This window comes from Pristiophorus japonicus, chromosome 11 (genome assembly GCF_044704955.1).
Source record: "Pristiophorus japonicus isolate sPriJap1 chromosome 11, sPriJap1.hap1, whole genome shotgun sequence".
NCBI lineage: Eukaryota > Metazoa > Chordata > Chondrichthyes > Pristiophoridae > Pristiophorus > Pristiophorus japonicus.
In genome coordinates, this window is record NC_091987.1 from 181379800 (window position 1) to 181392272 (window position 12473).

At 49.1% G+C, this 12473-nt stretch overlaps 1 protein-coding gene across 1 annotated transcript in view; it reads right to left on the reverse strand.

Moving 5' to 3' along the window:
- The window catches only part of robo3 (roundabout, axon guidance receptor, homolog 3 (Drosophila)), a 332776-nt gene that overhangs the window by 132685 nt on the left and 187618 nt on the right, over positions 1-12473 (reverse strand). The window contains exon 8 of the mRNA XM_070892823.1: positions 256-380. Within this exon, the coding sequence (XP_070748924.1) occupies positions 256-380 (125 nt within the window). The remainder of the gene's footprint in view (positions 1-255; positions 381-12473) is intronic.

Below are 12473 nucleotides of genomic sequence, written 5' to 3' on the forward strand. Positions count from 1 at the left end.
TTAAAGACAACATTGTGCTCAGGCCCAATGTCCGCTATGAACTGGATTGAGGCAATTATGGTTTAATATACACTGATACGACTGGACCACAAACACAACCAGGTGATCGGTCTGAAATATAGCTGACATTCTCCTGCTCAGCTTCCACCTTCGCGACCCCTGACCCTCCCCTCGGAATGATCTCTGACTCCCTTTTGGTGAGGGACTATACGTAAGCTTGAGTTGCTGTTGCTGTGTAACCAGGACAAAGCCTACCTGACTTCCCTCCTTTTGCCAAAAGACAGCGGGTGGAGGATTTCCCTTCGTCTCACACAGGAAGGTCACGGAGCGACCCTGAGCTACAATCTGATCTCGAGGCCGCACGACGATCTGTGGAGGCACTGCAGAAAGCACAAAAATAAACCAGCATTACTTTAAAAAAATAAAAGACTCTTGCCACAAAGCCTGGCTCATGCAACCAGTACAAATTTCAGTCAGATTATTCCCAGGGTACTGAAAAACTCCACGAGATTAAAGAGCTTCAGGCTTTTCACAGATTAAAAATGCAGAGATGAGGCTTAATTCACCGGTTGAATCTTCTCTTGACCTTCAAGTCTTCCCTTTTTAGCAATGCCATCAATACGGACTCACGTTTACCCCGGCATCAATGTCCCAATGCACCTTCAGCAGCTTTATGCCATAAAGAGTTTGTTTTAATGAACATTTAATGACCACCCGTCTTTGAGGCTAAATTCTATTCTGCTGAAAATGTGACACAACCTTCTAGCACTGACGAGGAAAAGATGTCTTTCCGCGCAGGGGCTCGGGGGATTCTCTCTGGCTCACTTCACCGTGACTTTACTAATGTGACATTTACACCACCGCTCGGCCTACACAGGTTCTCCGCCTGCTTGTACAGGCCAGCGGTGCAGTGACCTGCGCTGACTTCCTGTACAGACAAACCCTTTTAGTGTTGCATCTGGTCACAGACCTGAAACGTTAACTCTGTTTCTCGCCACAGATGCTGCATGACATGCTGAGATTTCCAGCATTTTCTGATTTTACCTACAAACATGGCGTGGACTGCCCTGCTGGGAACTGAATTTATTAGCTAAAGCTGATACAATCAGAAACTATATGGGTTTCTAGTTGCATTTTTTAAATGTGTAGAAAATTATCACTTTTTAAAAAAAATTTTGACATTGTAGAAAGTCGAGAGCTACCAGATTTGTAGAGTTGTAACGCGTTCAACACTGTACTGCATAGAAGTGCAATTAAGTTCACTGCATCATCTGTGTTTAAGATGGCATATAGATATTTAAGCTGAGTGCTGTCTGTATAAATGTGCTCTGTGTGAGAACACCACCGCAGGTCGGGACTATAAATAGAGCTGGAGCGCCGGGTACTGGAACATCGTGGGCGGAGGTGCGGCAAATGAGGGTACGGGGCCCAGAAGAGCCAAGGGCCCAGGGGCAGCACGGGCCAGCCCACACCTTGATATGTGTGCGCACTAGGTCCGTGCAGCAGAGCAGATCTCCAGTCGTCCTGGTTAATCCTTGCCACTGGATAAAGGCCTAGCTCTGTCGAGCCCGTGTGGTGGCTGGTGTGCAACGGTCAGCACACGTTAAAAAAATTCACGCACAGACATCTTCCACCCCCTCAATTGGAGTTCAGGACTGGAACATCGGGTCCTTCATTGAAACATCTGTGAACTCTTGTGGAAGCAAGTCATCCTCGTTCGAGGGACCGCCTATGATGATGATAATGATGAACCTCCGGGCATTCTGCCAATCCTCCAAAGTTACGATGGACGAGTGGGAGAACCCCCAAGGAAATTAACCATGTGACTGTTATCCAGATGAGTGAGTGAGTGAGTATGTGCGTGTGTGTCCATGCAAGATTGAGTATGCGTCTCCTTTGACATGTCATTATTGCTGTACCAAATTCACCCTCAATGTAACCGCAACTAATTTGGATTATTAGAATTCAGATTATTTAATAAAAAATAAAAGGGGCAGGCTAAATAACTCTTGGATTAAATAACCAGCTGAGCAGCGAGTATAGGAATGAATCCGGCGGGGGAGAGAGGCATGCTTGCAACAGAGGCTGGCCGAGATGCCATCTATTTAAATTCACGAGCAGATCGGGTGGGTTTTGTTACTGACGTGATTTCCCCACCTGATTTTCCTCTCTGCCGTCTGCCCAGGTGATGCCTTGACACCCGATTGTGTAAGAGGAAAATCTGGCCCACATGTTTTTACATCAGAAACATATGTAGCTAAATACAGTGATTACTTGTACAGTGACTGATGCTCAATGGTGAATATTGAGTTGCTGTTTTTGTTGAAGGACTATGAATGATTTAAAGCTTGCTTGTGTCAGCAGCTTTCACCAGTTATCAGCTTACTCACAAACTCATCATTTTATAATTCAGGACATGGAACTAGTTTGAATATTGAGCGTCGTAACTCAATAGAAACATGTTATAAGTTATTCTGTGTGTTTTTATTGAGTTACTATCTATCTCTCCAGCCTTCTATCTCGATTCGGTCTTCGAACCCTTCATCAGATTGAGTTAATCTCTTCATCACCTTTCATCCCGATAACTTATCTTTTCTCTTCTCAGATACTGACTGGCCTGCTATGTATTGCAGCATTTTCTCAAATTTTATCAAATTTGCAGCGTTTAAGCCCTGGTAACAAACATAACTTCTTCGAAGTGAAAAGCTACAGATCTCAGACAAAAAAAAGAGAAAGAACTTGTATTTATCGAGCGCCTTTCACAACTTCAGAACATCCCAAAGTGCTTTAGTGTCAATGTAATAATGACCAGATAATCTGTTTTAGTGACATTGGTTGTGGGATAAATATTGGCCCGGACATCGTGGAGAACGCCCCTGCTCTTCTTTCATTGGTGCCCAGGGATCTAGATGCTCAAGATGGCCCCGGGGAGACTGCTCCCCAGAGAGCTCCTCTGCTGAACAACTATATCCCTGGGCTTCCGTTCCACCCTACACTCTTTCCCCCCCAATCTCCCCCCTCCACTGCTTAAGTTTCCCCTGGCCCTAATAGTGCCTTTCTTTACCCCTAAAGCACAAACCCATGCTGCAGGGATAGCTGCCTGAATTCACTGCCCATTCCCTCAACTTTATCTTCATCAGTGACCGCCAAGCCTTCGCTCCCCCGCTGGCTGTGGACGGCCCAACTACTCCTCGCAGGTACTGTTGGCGTCCGGGGCACTCCCAGCCAACTCACAGGTTTGGATCCCACCAAGTACTCACTGACTCGACCCGACTGGAGCCTCGTCTTCCCTCCGGCCCCCTGCCCCACTCAACCACAGAGCTGACCCAAACCCGCTGGCATCTCTACTTCCCTCTGGCCCCTGGCCCCGCTCGACTATGGAGCCGACTCGGCCCACTTGGCGCCCGTCTTCCCTTCGGCCTCACTCAACTGCGGAGGCAAAGACCATGGAGGAATCGCGGCACATGTGGTGCGTGTACGGACAGCGGCCATGTGGTGTATGTAATGGTGGCAGACACGTGGTGCATGTAATGCCGGTGGACACATGGTGCATGTAATGGTGGCGGACATGTGGTGCATGTAATGGCGGTGGACATGTGGTGCGTGTAATGGTGGCGGACATGTGGTGCGTGTAATGGTGACGGGCATGTGGTGCATGTAATGGCGGTGGACACGTGGTGCATGTAATGGCGGCAGACACGTGGTGCATGTAATGGCGGTGGACATGTGGTGCATGTAATGGTGGCAGACACGTGGTGCATGTAATAGCGGTGGACACGTGGTGCGTGTAATGGCGGCGGACACGTGGTGCGTGTAATGGTGGCAGCCACCCTCTCTCGTCCTGCGATCCACTGATAATCAAAGATGGAGCGGGATGGAGTAAAAAACATGAACAGTGTTTGCCCTCAGCTGGGGACTAATCCCTGGGAGAATTAAGCATTGCCTCAAGTCCCTCACCCTCCACATCTTGGATTTCACACCATCTAGGCCCATACATCAGAGCCTGGTCTCCAGTCGTCTTGGTTCCCCCTTGCCAGTGGACCAAGATCTTGCTGCGCCAAGCCCATGTGTTAGCCAGTGTGCAATGGCCCCCATATTAAAAGAACTCACGCGCAGGCATCTTCCACCCTTCAAAATGAAGTTCGGAACCTGGAACGTCAGGACCCTCATGGACAACCCCAACAGCGACAGGCCGGAACGCTGCACCACCATCGTTGCCCGGGAACTCAGATGCTTCGACGTCGACATCGGCACCCTAAATGAGACCCGGTGGACAGGGGAAGGCCAGTTCAAAGAACAAGGTGGTGGTTACACCTGCTTCTGGAAAGGCAACCAGAAGAAGAACGTCACCTCCACAGAGTGGCTTCGCCATCAAGAGTGAGCTGGTGGGCCGTCTCAGAGACTCCCTCTGCGGGATAAGCGAACGTCTCATGACTCACCCTATCCCGGAACCAGTGCGCCACAGTCATCAGTGCGTATGCCCCAACACCTGACGCAACAGATGAGATCAAAGAGGAATTCTACTCCATCCTTGATCAATCCCTGCCCCGAGTCTCTACAGACGACAAACCGATCCCCCTTGGCGACTTCAATGCCAGAGTCGATAAGGACACAGACCTCTGGGGAGGCGTGATCGGCAGAGAGGGGGTAGGGAAAACTAACTCCAGCGGTACCCTGCTCCTGACAAAATGCCTAGAACATGACCTTGTCATCACCAACACATTGTTCCATCAGCGAGACAAGTACAAGGCATCATGACAACACCTTCACTCCAAACACCGGCATCTGCTCGACTACGTCATCATCCGAGTGAGGGATCGCAAGGACAGTCGCATCACCCGCGCCATGACAGGAGCTGATGATTGCTGGATGGACCACCGCCTAATGCGCTCTGTCATCGACATCAACATAGCCCCAAAATAACAACGGCAACAGAAACAATGCCGCAGGAAAATCAACGCTAGGGCAAAGACCCAGTTAAGAAAACCCCATATAGCCAGCACCTCACTGCCAGCCTGGCGAGTGCCCACAGCACCTGGTCTGCCCTCAAGGCCTCCATAACCAACGCCTGTGAAGAGACGCTCGGTCACTCAACCAGGAAACACCAAGACTGGTTTGACCAGAACAACCAGGAGATCCAGAAGCTAATAAGCCGCAAGCGCAGGGCATTTCTGAACTTAAAGCAGCAACCCAATTCGGGAGCAACAAAGCAGCTCTACAGGCAGCTGAATACCGAGGTCCAACAAAAAACCCGTGACCTAAAGAATAGATGGTGGCTGGAGAAAGCACAGGAGATCCAGCAGCTGGCCGACAGCCATGATGTGCGAGGATTCTTCAGCGCAGTCAAGACCACCTAGGGCCCAAGCACCCAAAGCCCCACCCCACTGCTGGTCAAGAATGGAGAGGCACTCATTAAGTACACCGAGGCAGTCAGGGCCCGCTGGAAGGAGCACTTCGAAGATCTTCTTAACCGAGACTCTGTCTTCGACGCAAGTTCCCTCGACTCCATCCCACAGTATGCTACCCGCCACCATTTCAGCAAAACCCAGCCCTGCACGAGGTAGAAAAGGCCATCCGACAGCTCAAGAACAAGGCATCAGGAGCAGATGGAATCCCCGCCGAGGCACTAAAGTATGGCGGAGAAGCACTAATGGAACGAATGCATGACCTCATCTCTTTTATCTGGAAGGAGAAGAGCATGCCAGGAGATCTCGGAGATGCAGTAATCATCTTCAAAAAAGGGGAGAAGTCCGACTGCGGTAACTACAGAGGAATCTCCCTGTTGTCGGCCACTGGGAAAGTTATTGCAAGAATCCTCCTCAATCGTCTTCTCCCTGTGGCTGAAGACCTCCTCCCAGTGTCACAGTACGGATTCCATCATCAAAGGACATGATCTTCACCACGCGACATTTACAAGAGAAATGCAGGGAACAGCATCAACCCTTGTACATGGCCTTCTTTGACCTCACAAAGGCCTTTGACACTGTTAACCGCGAGGGACTATGGAGCATCCTCCTCCCTTTCGACTGCCCCCAAAAGCTTGTCACCATCCTCTGCCTGCTCCACGATGACATGCAAGCCGTGGTCCTGACCAATGAAGCCACCAATCCACATCCGGATCGGGGTCAAGCAGGGCAGCATCTCATTCTCGATCTTCCTTGCTGTAATGCTTCATCTCACTCAACAACCATCCCGCTGGAGTGGAACTAAACTATAGAACCATTGGGAACCTGTTCAACCTTCACCACCTCCAGACTAGATCCAAGGGCGTCCCATCCTCTGTCATCGAACTACAATATGCGGATGACGCTTGCGTCTGCACACACTCAGAGGCCGTACTCCAAGCCATCGTCAACAACTTCACCGAGGTGTAAGAAAGCATAGGCCTTACACTAAACATCTGCAAGATAAAGGTCCTCCACCAACCTGACCCCGCCACACAGCACTGCCCCCCAGTCCATCAAAATCCATGGCGCGGCCTTGGATAACATGGACCATTCTCCATCCCGCGGGACCTTACTATCAGCAAGGGCAGACATCGATGACAAGGTCCAACACCACCTCCAGTGTGCCAGCGCAGCCTTCGGTCGCCGAAAGAAGAGAGTGTTTGAAGGCCAGGACCAAATAATCTGGCACCAAGCTTATGGTCTACGGGGCAGTAGTGATACCTGTCCTCCTATATGGCTCAGAGACGTGGACTACCGGTATATACAGCAGATACCTCAAAGCATTGGAGAAGTACCACCTCCGCAAGATCCTGCAAATCCACTGGGATGATAGATGCACCAATGTCAGTGTTGTCACTCAGGCCAACATCCCCAGCATTGAAACACTGACGACGCTCGACCAGCTCCGTTGGGCGGGCCACATCGTCCACATGCCTGACACGAGACTCCCTAAGCAAGCGCTCTACTCGGAGCTACCGACACAGCAGGCGAACTCCAGGTGGGCATAGGAAACGCTCCAAGGACACCCTCAAAGCCTCCTTGATAAAGTGCAACATCCCCACCAGCATATGGGAATTCCTGGCCCAAGACCACCCAAAGTGGAGGAACAACATCCGGGAAGGTGCACCTTCATTCTCGTCACCGAGAGCATACGGAAATCAAGCGCAGACAGCCGAAGGAGCGTGCGGCAAACCAGACTCCTCACCCACAATTTCCTTCAACCACTGTCTGTCCCACCTGTGACAGAGATAGTTATTCCCACATTGGACTGTTCAGTCATCTGAGAACTCACTTTTAGAGTGGAAGCAAGTCTTCCTTGATTTCAAGGAACTGCCTATGATGATGATATGTCCACCTGAGACAGCAGACAACCACAGCTTGGAGTGCTTCAGATAATAAAATGGGAGTGAGCCTTGAGACCTCAGCAATGATACATTTGTGTTCTAATGTATATCAGCATAGGTAGGTTAAGTGAAGGACCGAGCCCCGATTCACTATACAGTGAGATTCCTGATCTCAGCCAGGGTTATTGAGCTTTTGCGCATAGTTAGAAATAAAGTGCACTGCTCTGTTTGGTACTGTTCTACAGAGGGAAGGAGGTACCAGATTAAGCCCTGATCCACTCTGGGTTAGCCGATCTTAGCTGGGGTTACAATTGTCATCATTATCTGAGGGTAGGGAGGGGAAAATAGTTATTGTTCCCACTCCTGATGAAAAGTGTGTGTGTGTGGGTTGGTGTCTTTGTGTGTGTGGTGAGCATATGTTTTGTGAATGATGTGCATTCCTGTATTGTGTGTCTATGGCATGTTGGCATCTGTGTGCGTGTGGTGTTTGTGTGTGTGTGTTTGTGTGTATGTATGTTTGTGTGTGCTTGTGTGTTTTTTTATGGTGTCAGTGTGTGTTTGTATGGTGTTAGTGTGTGTGTGTTTGTCATCATCATCATAGGCAGTCCCTCGGAATCGAGGAAGACTTGCTTCCACTCTAAAAATGAGTCCTTAGGTGACTAAATGGTCCAATATGGGAACCACAGTCCCTATCATAGGTGGGACAGATAGCTATTGAGGGAAGGGGTGGGTGGGACAGGTTTGCTGCATGCTCCTCCTGCTACCTGCACTTGATTTCTGCATGCTCTCGGCGATGAGACTCGAGGTGCTCAGCGCCCTCCCGGATGCTCTTCCTCCACTTAGGGCAGTCTTTAGCCAGGGACTCCCAGGTGTCAATGGGGATGTTGCACTTTATCAGGGAGGCTTTGAGGGTGTCCTGGTAACGTTTCCACTGCCCACCTTTGGCTCGCTTGCCGTGAAGGAGTTCCGAGAAGAACACTTGCTTTGGGAGTCTCATGCCAGGCATGCGGACAATGTGGCCTGCTCAGCGGAGCTGATCAAGTGTGGTCAGTGATTCAATGCTGGGGATGTTGGCCTGGTTGAGGATGCAAATGTTGGTGCTTCTGTCCTGCCAGGGGATTTGCAAAATCTTGCGGAGACATCGTTGGTGGTATTTCTCCAGCGACTTGAGGTGTCTACGGTACATGGTCCATGTCTCTGAGCCATACAGGAGGACAGGTGTTACTAAAGCCCTGTAGACCATGAGCTTGGTGTATGGTGTTTGTGTGTGTGTATATGGTGTCAGTGTGTGTGTGTGTTTGTATAGTGTCAGTGTGTGTGTGTATGTGTTTGTATAGTGTCAGTGTGTGTGGTGTCAGTGTGTGTGTGTATATGTTTGTATAGTGTTAGTTGTGTGTTTGAAAGCAGGAATGGGGTACTGAAGTTGCATGTTCAGCCATGAACTCATTGAATGGCGGTGCAGGCTCGAAGGGCCGAATGGCCTACTCCTGCACCTATTTTCTATGTTTCTATTTTTCTATGTATGGTGTCAGTGTGTGCGGTGTCAGTGTGTGTATGTATACGTTTGTATAGTGTCAGTTGTGTGTTTGTATGGTGTCAGTGTGTGTGTTGTGTTATGTGGAGGTCAGGTGCGGACAGGCCAGGTAGCCTATCTGTATTTGACATCCAGGCTCTTACAAAAAGAATGGTCACTTGGGCAAGGACCCAGAGACATGTCAGTATCTGTGAACCATTCCCCAAGCAACAGTCTGAAGAGCCAGTGCCATATTCTGGTGAGGGGAAGAGGAGGTGGGGGGAGCGGGGTGCAGTTAAGATGATAAAATGAGGGAAATAAAAATCAGAGGGAACGACCCCAGCAGAGAGCTTCCTCACACATATCCCCTGAGCTAATTCGAAAGCATTAAAGGCCTGTAGTGCTGGTCCTCCTCTCAGCCCTCTTTTTCGGAGAGCAGTACTGAAAAAAGGGTGAGAATCATAACAGCACGTGAAGGGAAAGGTATAAATAAGGAAGATATGAGGGAGATCTCTTTATTAGCCTGTCATACTAAATATAACACACACACAAAGCGGCTCAATGTACCTTTGAGTGAGCAAAGCTTCCCTGAGTAAAAGGTGCTGAAAGATATTGACATCTGGCCTACCCTGAGCTCATAAGTTTCGAGTGGGATATAAAGGTCTGGTGAAAGGAAATGACAGGACCTGCAGCCCAGTGGTCAGGAGCCTTCTCCTGAGAGACGTCCTTGAATGAACAGACTTCAATCCATTAACTCAACACCACAGGCTTACAGAGGAAAGGTTTTTAAAAGTATTTACCATTTTGGTGATCACACCCAACAAGGAACAATTACAGCAGAACGAAAGCCAGATGTTTAGGTGCAGACGACTGGGGCAGATTTTCACAAACGGGAATGCAGAACACGACTTTTTGCGAACCTCGCCTTGAGAAAGGGTAACGGGCAAACATAAAGAAAGCCCTCCATTTCTATAGCGCCTTTCACAACCACAGGATGTCCCAAAGCCTTTTACAGTCAATGAAGTCATTTTGAAGACCCTGCAGAAACCGGGTGGGCAATGAAACCGAGCGGGTCGGATACAACAACTTGTATTTATATACAGCACCTTTAACGTAGTGAAATGTCCTAAGGCACTTCACAGGAGTATTATGAGATAAAAGTAGAAATTAGCGCAGGTGACAAAGAGGTAGGTTTTAAGGAGTGTCTTGAAGGAGGAAAGAGAGGTAGAGAGGCGTAGAGGTTTAGGCAGGGAATTCCAGAGCTGGGGCCTAGGCAACAGAAGGCACGGCCACCAATGGATACCCACTAGGAATATGCCCCTTTCCCACCACCTGTGATCTTGACCTGCCAGGTTCTACAGGCGACTGAAGCACCCACATAAAGCAGGCAGGGGCCAAACGAGTGTACGAGAACCGTGGTACGATTCCGGGAACAGGGCCCTGATTTTAACCCAAAACCGTGGTCCAATTCCGGGAATAGGGCCTGATTTTAACGCGGAAATGTGGTCTGATTCCAGCAATATGACCCTGATTTTAACCCAGGCCGGAGTAGGGACATCACCGCCAGGTGAAAGCAGGTCGGCTGCTGTCGTGAAGGACGAAGAGGCCCCAAGGACAAGTCTGTTGGGGCCAGGAGGAGCGTTCTCTGCCCTGGACTCACTCTCCCCCCTCCTTCCCTCCCGCGAGATCCTCCTGAAAAGCCCTTCCCTCCCCGTCACGTACCATCAAGGTGGCGGGCAGCATTTTGCCGCCTGATGTTAGGCAGTCGGCTGTCTCTCTGTACCCTCATGTGGACAGGTGCCGATTAACCAAACCATTTAACAATGGCGTTAAAATGCTATCCTGGTGGAAAAGAGCACTTGGATCTTAACTCCTGTTCCGTCCAATTTCCACTATGTGATAAAATATAAAATTCCCTTTTTTAATGTTGCGAGTTCCATCACAGTACCACATGCTTATATAAAGGCATTATATGTCAAGTGACAGAGTGCCAGTGCCTTTTCTGCAAACAGAGTGACAGAGTGAGTTAGCACACTGTCCTCTCACACCTGGGGCCTGAGTCTGCATCTAATCCAGTCTGAGGCAATGGTAGGCTCCTGTCTCTGACAGCTATAAGGATCCGGAATGAAATAATTTGGGCTCAGTGTCAACTCTGTCCCTATTGGCTAAGGCACCATAACATAAAACTGCTAATAATTTGGCATGAAATTGAAATCTTACTCAACAGTGGTTGTAAGGGCAGTTGGGTGCAGGAAATGGAAATGTCATACTGCTACAGTAGGGGGCGCTCCTTTTGGAGTTTGGGGTTAGCTTGGAATGGCTGGAGTGAGAATCCAACCACCCATTGATATTATGGAACTGTTTGCTTACAAATCTGAGGCGTTTGTACCTTAGGGTGAATTCTACCAAAATGCAAAAATGCGACTTTAAAGCAGTCTGAATTTAGTACAAAGTCGCAATTGATTCTGGCCTGCCATGTTATCGGCAGAATCTCCATACAAGCCGGCATTGATGAAAAGAATGACAGAAAAACCATCCATCCACCTTGAGGTTCAAAATGGATTCACTTTGAGATCTTGCCAACCTTTCCTCTGCTGATACCTGCCCCAGAGGGGTGGGCCCGTACCCTCATTGCCTCGGCAATGGATTTTGCTCAGTCAAAAAAAATGGAGCTGGTTGATGTAAAAATGGAACGTTGCACAGAGGCCAGTCGAGCAGATTATCAGCCACTGCCCTACCCACAGCCGCTCGAGGAGCACAGGAAACAATAAGCATCTATGTGCGCGAGCTGAGAGGCAGCGAGAGGGGAGAGGATGTGCAGCAGTGTCAGGTGTTAGATTGTGGTGCTGATCAGCCGAGGCCTTGGGTTAATGAAGCTATAGATTTGAAGATAGTCCCTCTTCGACTCTGGATCCTCTGGGCATTCAAAAATGCTGCTCTCGCAACACAAAACAAATCCCTCTCTGTGAATGATGGTATCGAGTGGCTGCGCGTGGTTACAAAGTACAATTAAGGTCCCTGCGTTATTTGCTGCCTGATACCTAAATTAGTACCTGAGGACATTGCTGATATTGTGTAGGCAGATTAATTATATCAAAGATGGTGGCAGACAGATGGGAGTCCACTCTGATTATATCTGTTAACAAGAAACATGGCTTGGGAGCCCTCCAGATGACTGTGGCTATATTCACTGCACGGTGTGTAGTGGCTCTTCATGATCAGGCCTCAGCTTCAGTTCCTGGTCTGTGCTGAGTCAAGCAGGGCAATATTAACCTCATCGGTCCCAAGCCCAGGTCATGACTATCAATACAGACTAAGCCCAGCCTAGCCCTGCTCTGTAAATCAGCTTTAGATGATTCTGCTATTCCCATATACACCTCTTCTAAGCTCATCATTTGTTGCTTTACTTGTCCCATTACCATCTCCTTTTGCCTTCGACCATCATCCCTTTTGTCAGTTAATCTCTCCCCCTTGCACCCTATCACAGACCTTCCCTTTTGTTCTTTTCCTCCCCACCCTTTCCCTGCCCCTACACTTGCTTAAAATCTGTTACATCTCTTAACTTTTTCCAGTTCTGACGCAGGGTCAACGACCCGAAATGTTAACTCTGTTTCTCTCGCCACACATGCGACCTGACCCGCTGAGTATTTCCAGCATTTTTTGTTTTTA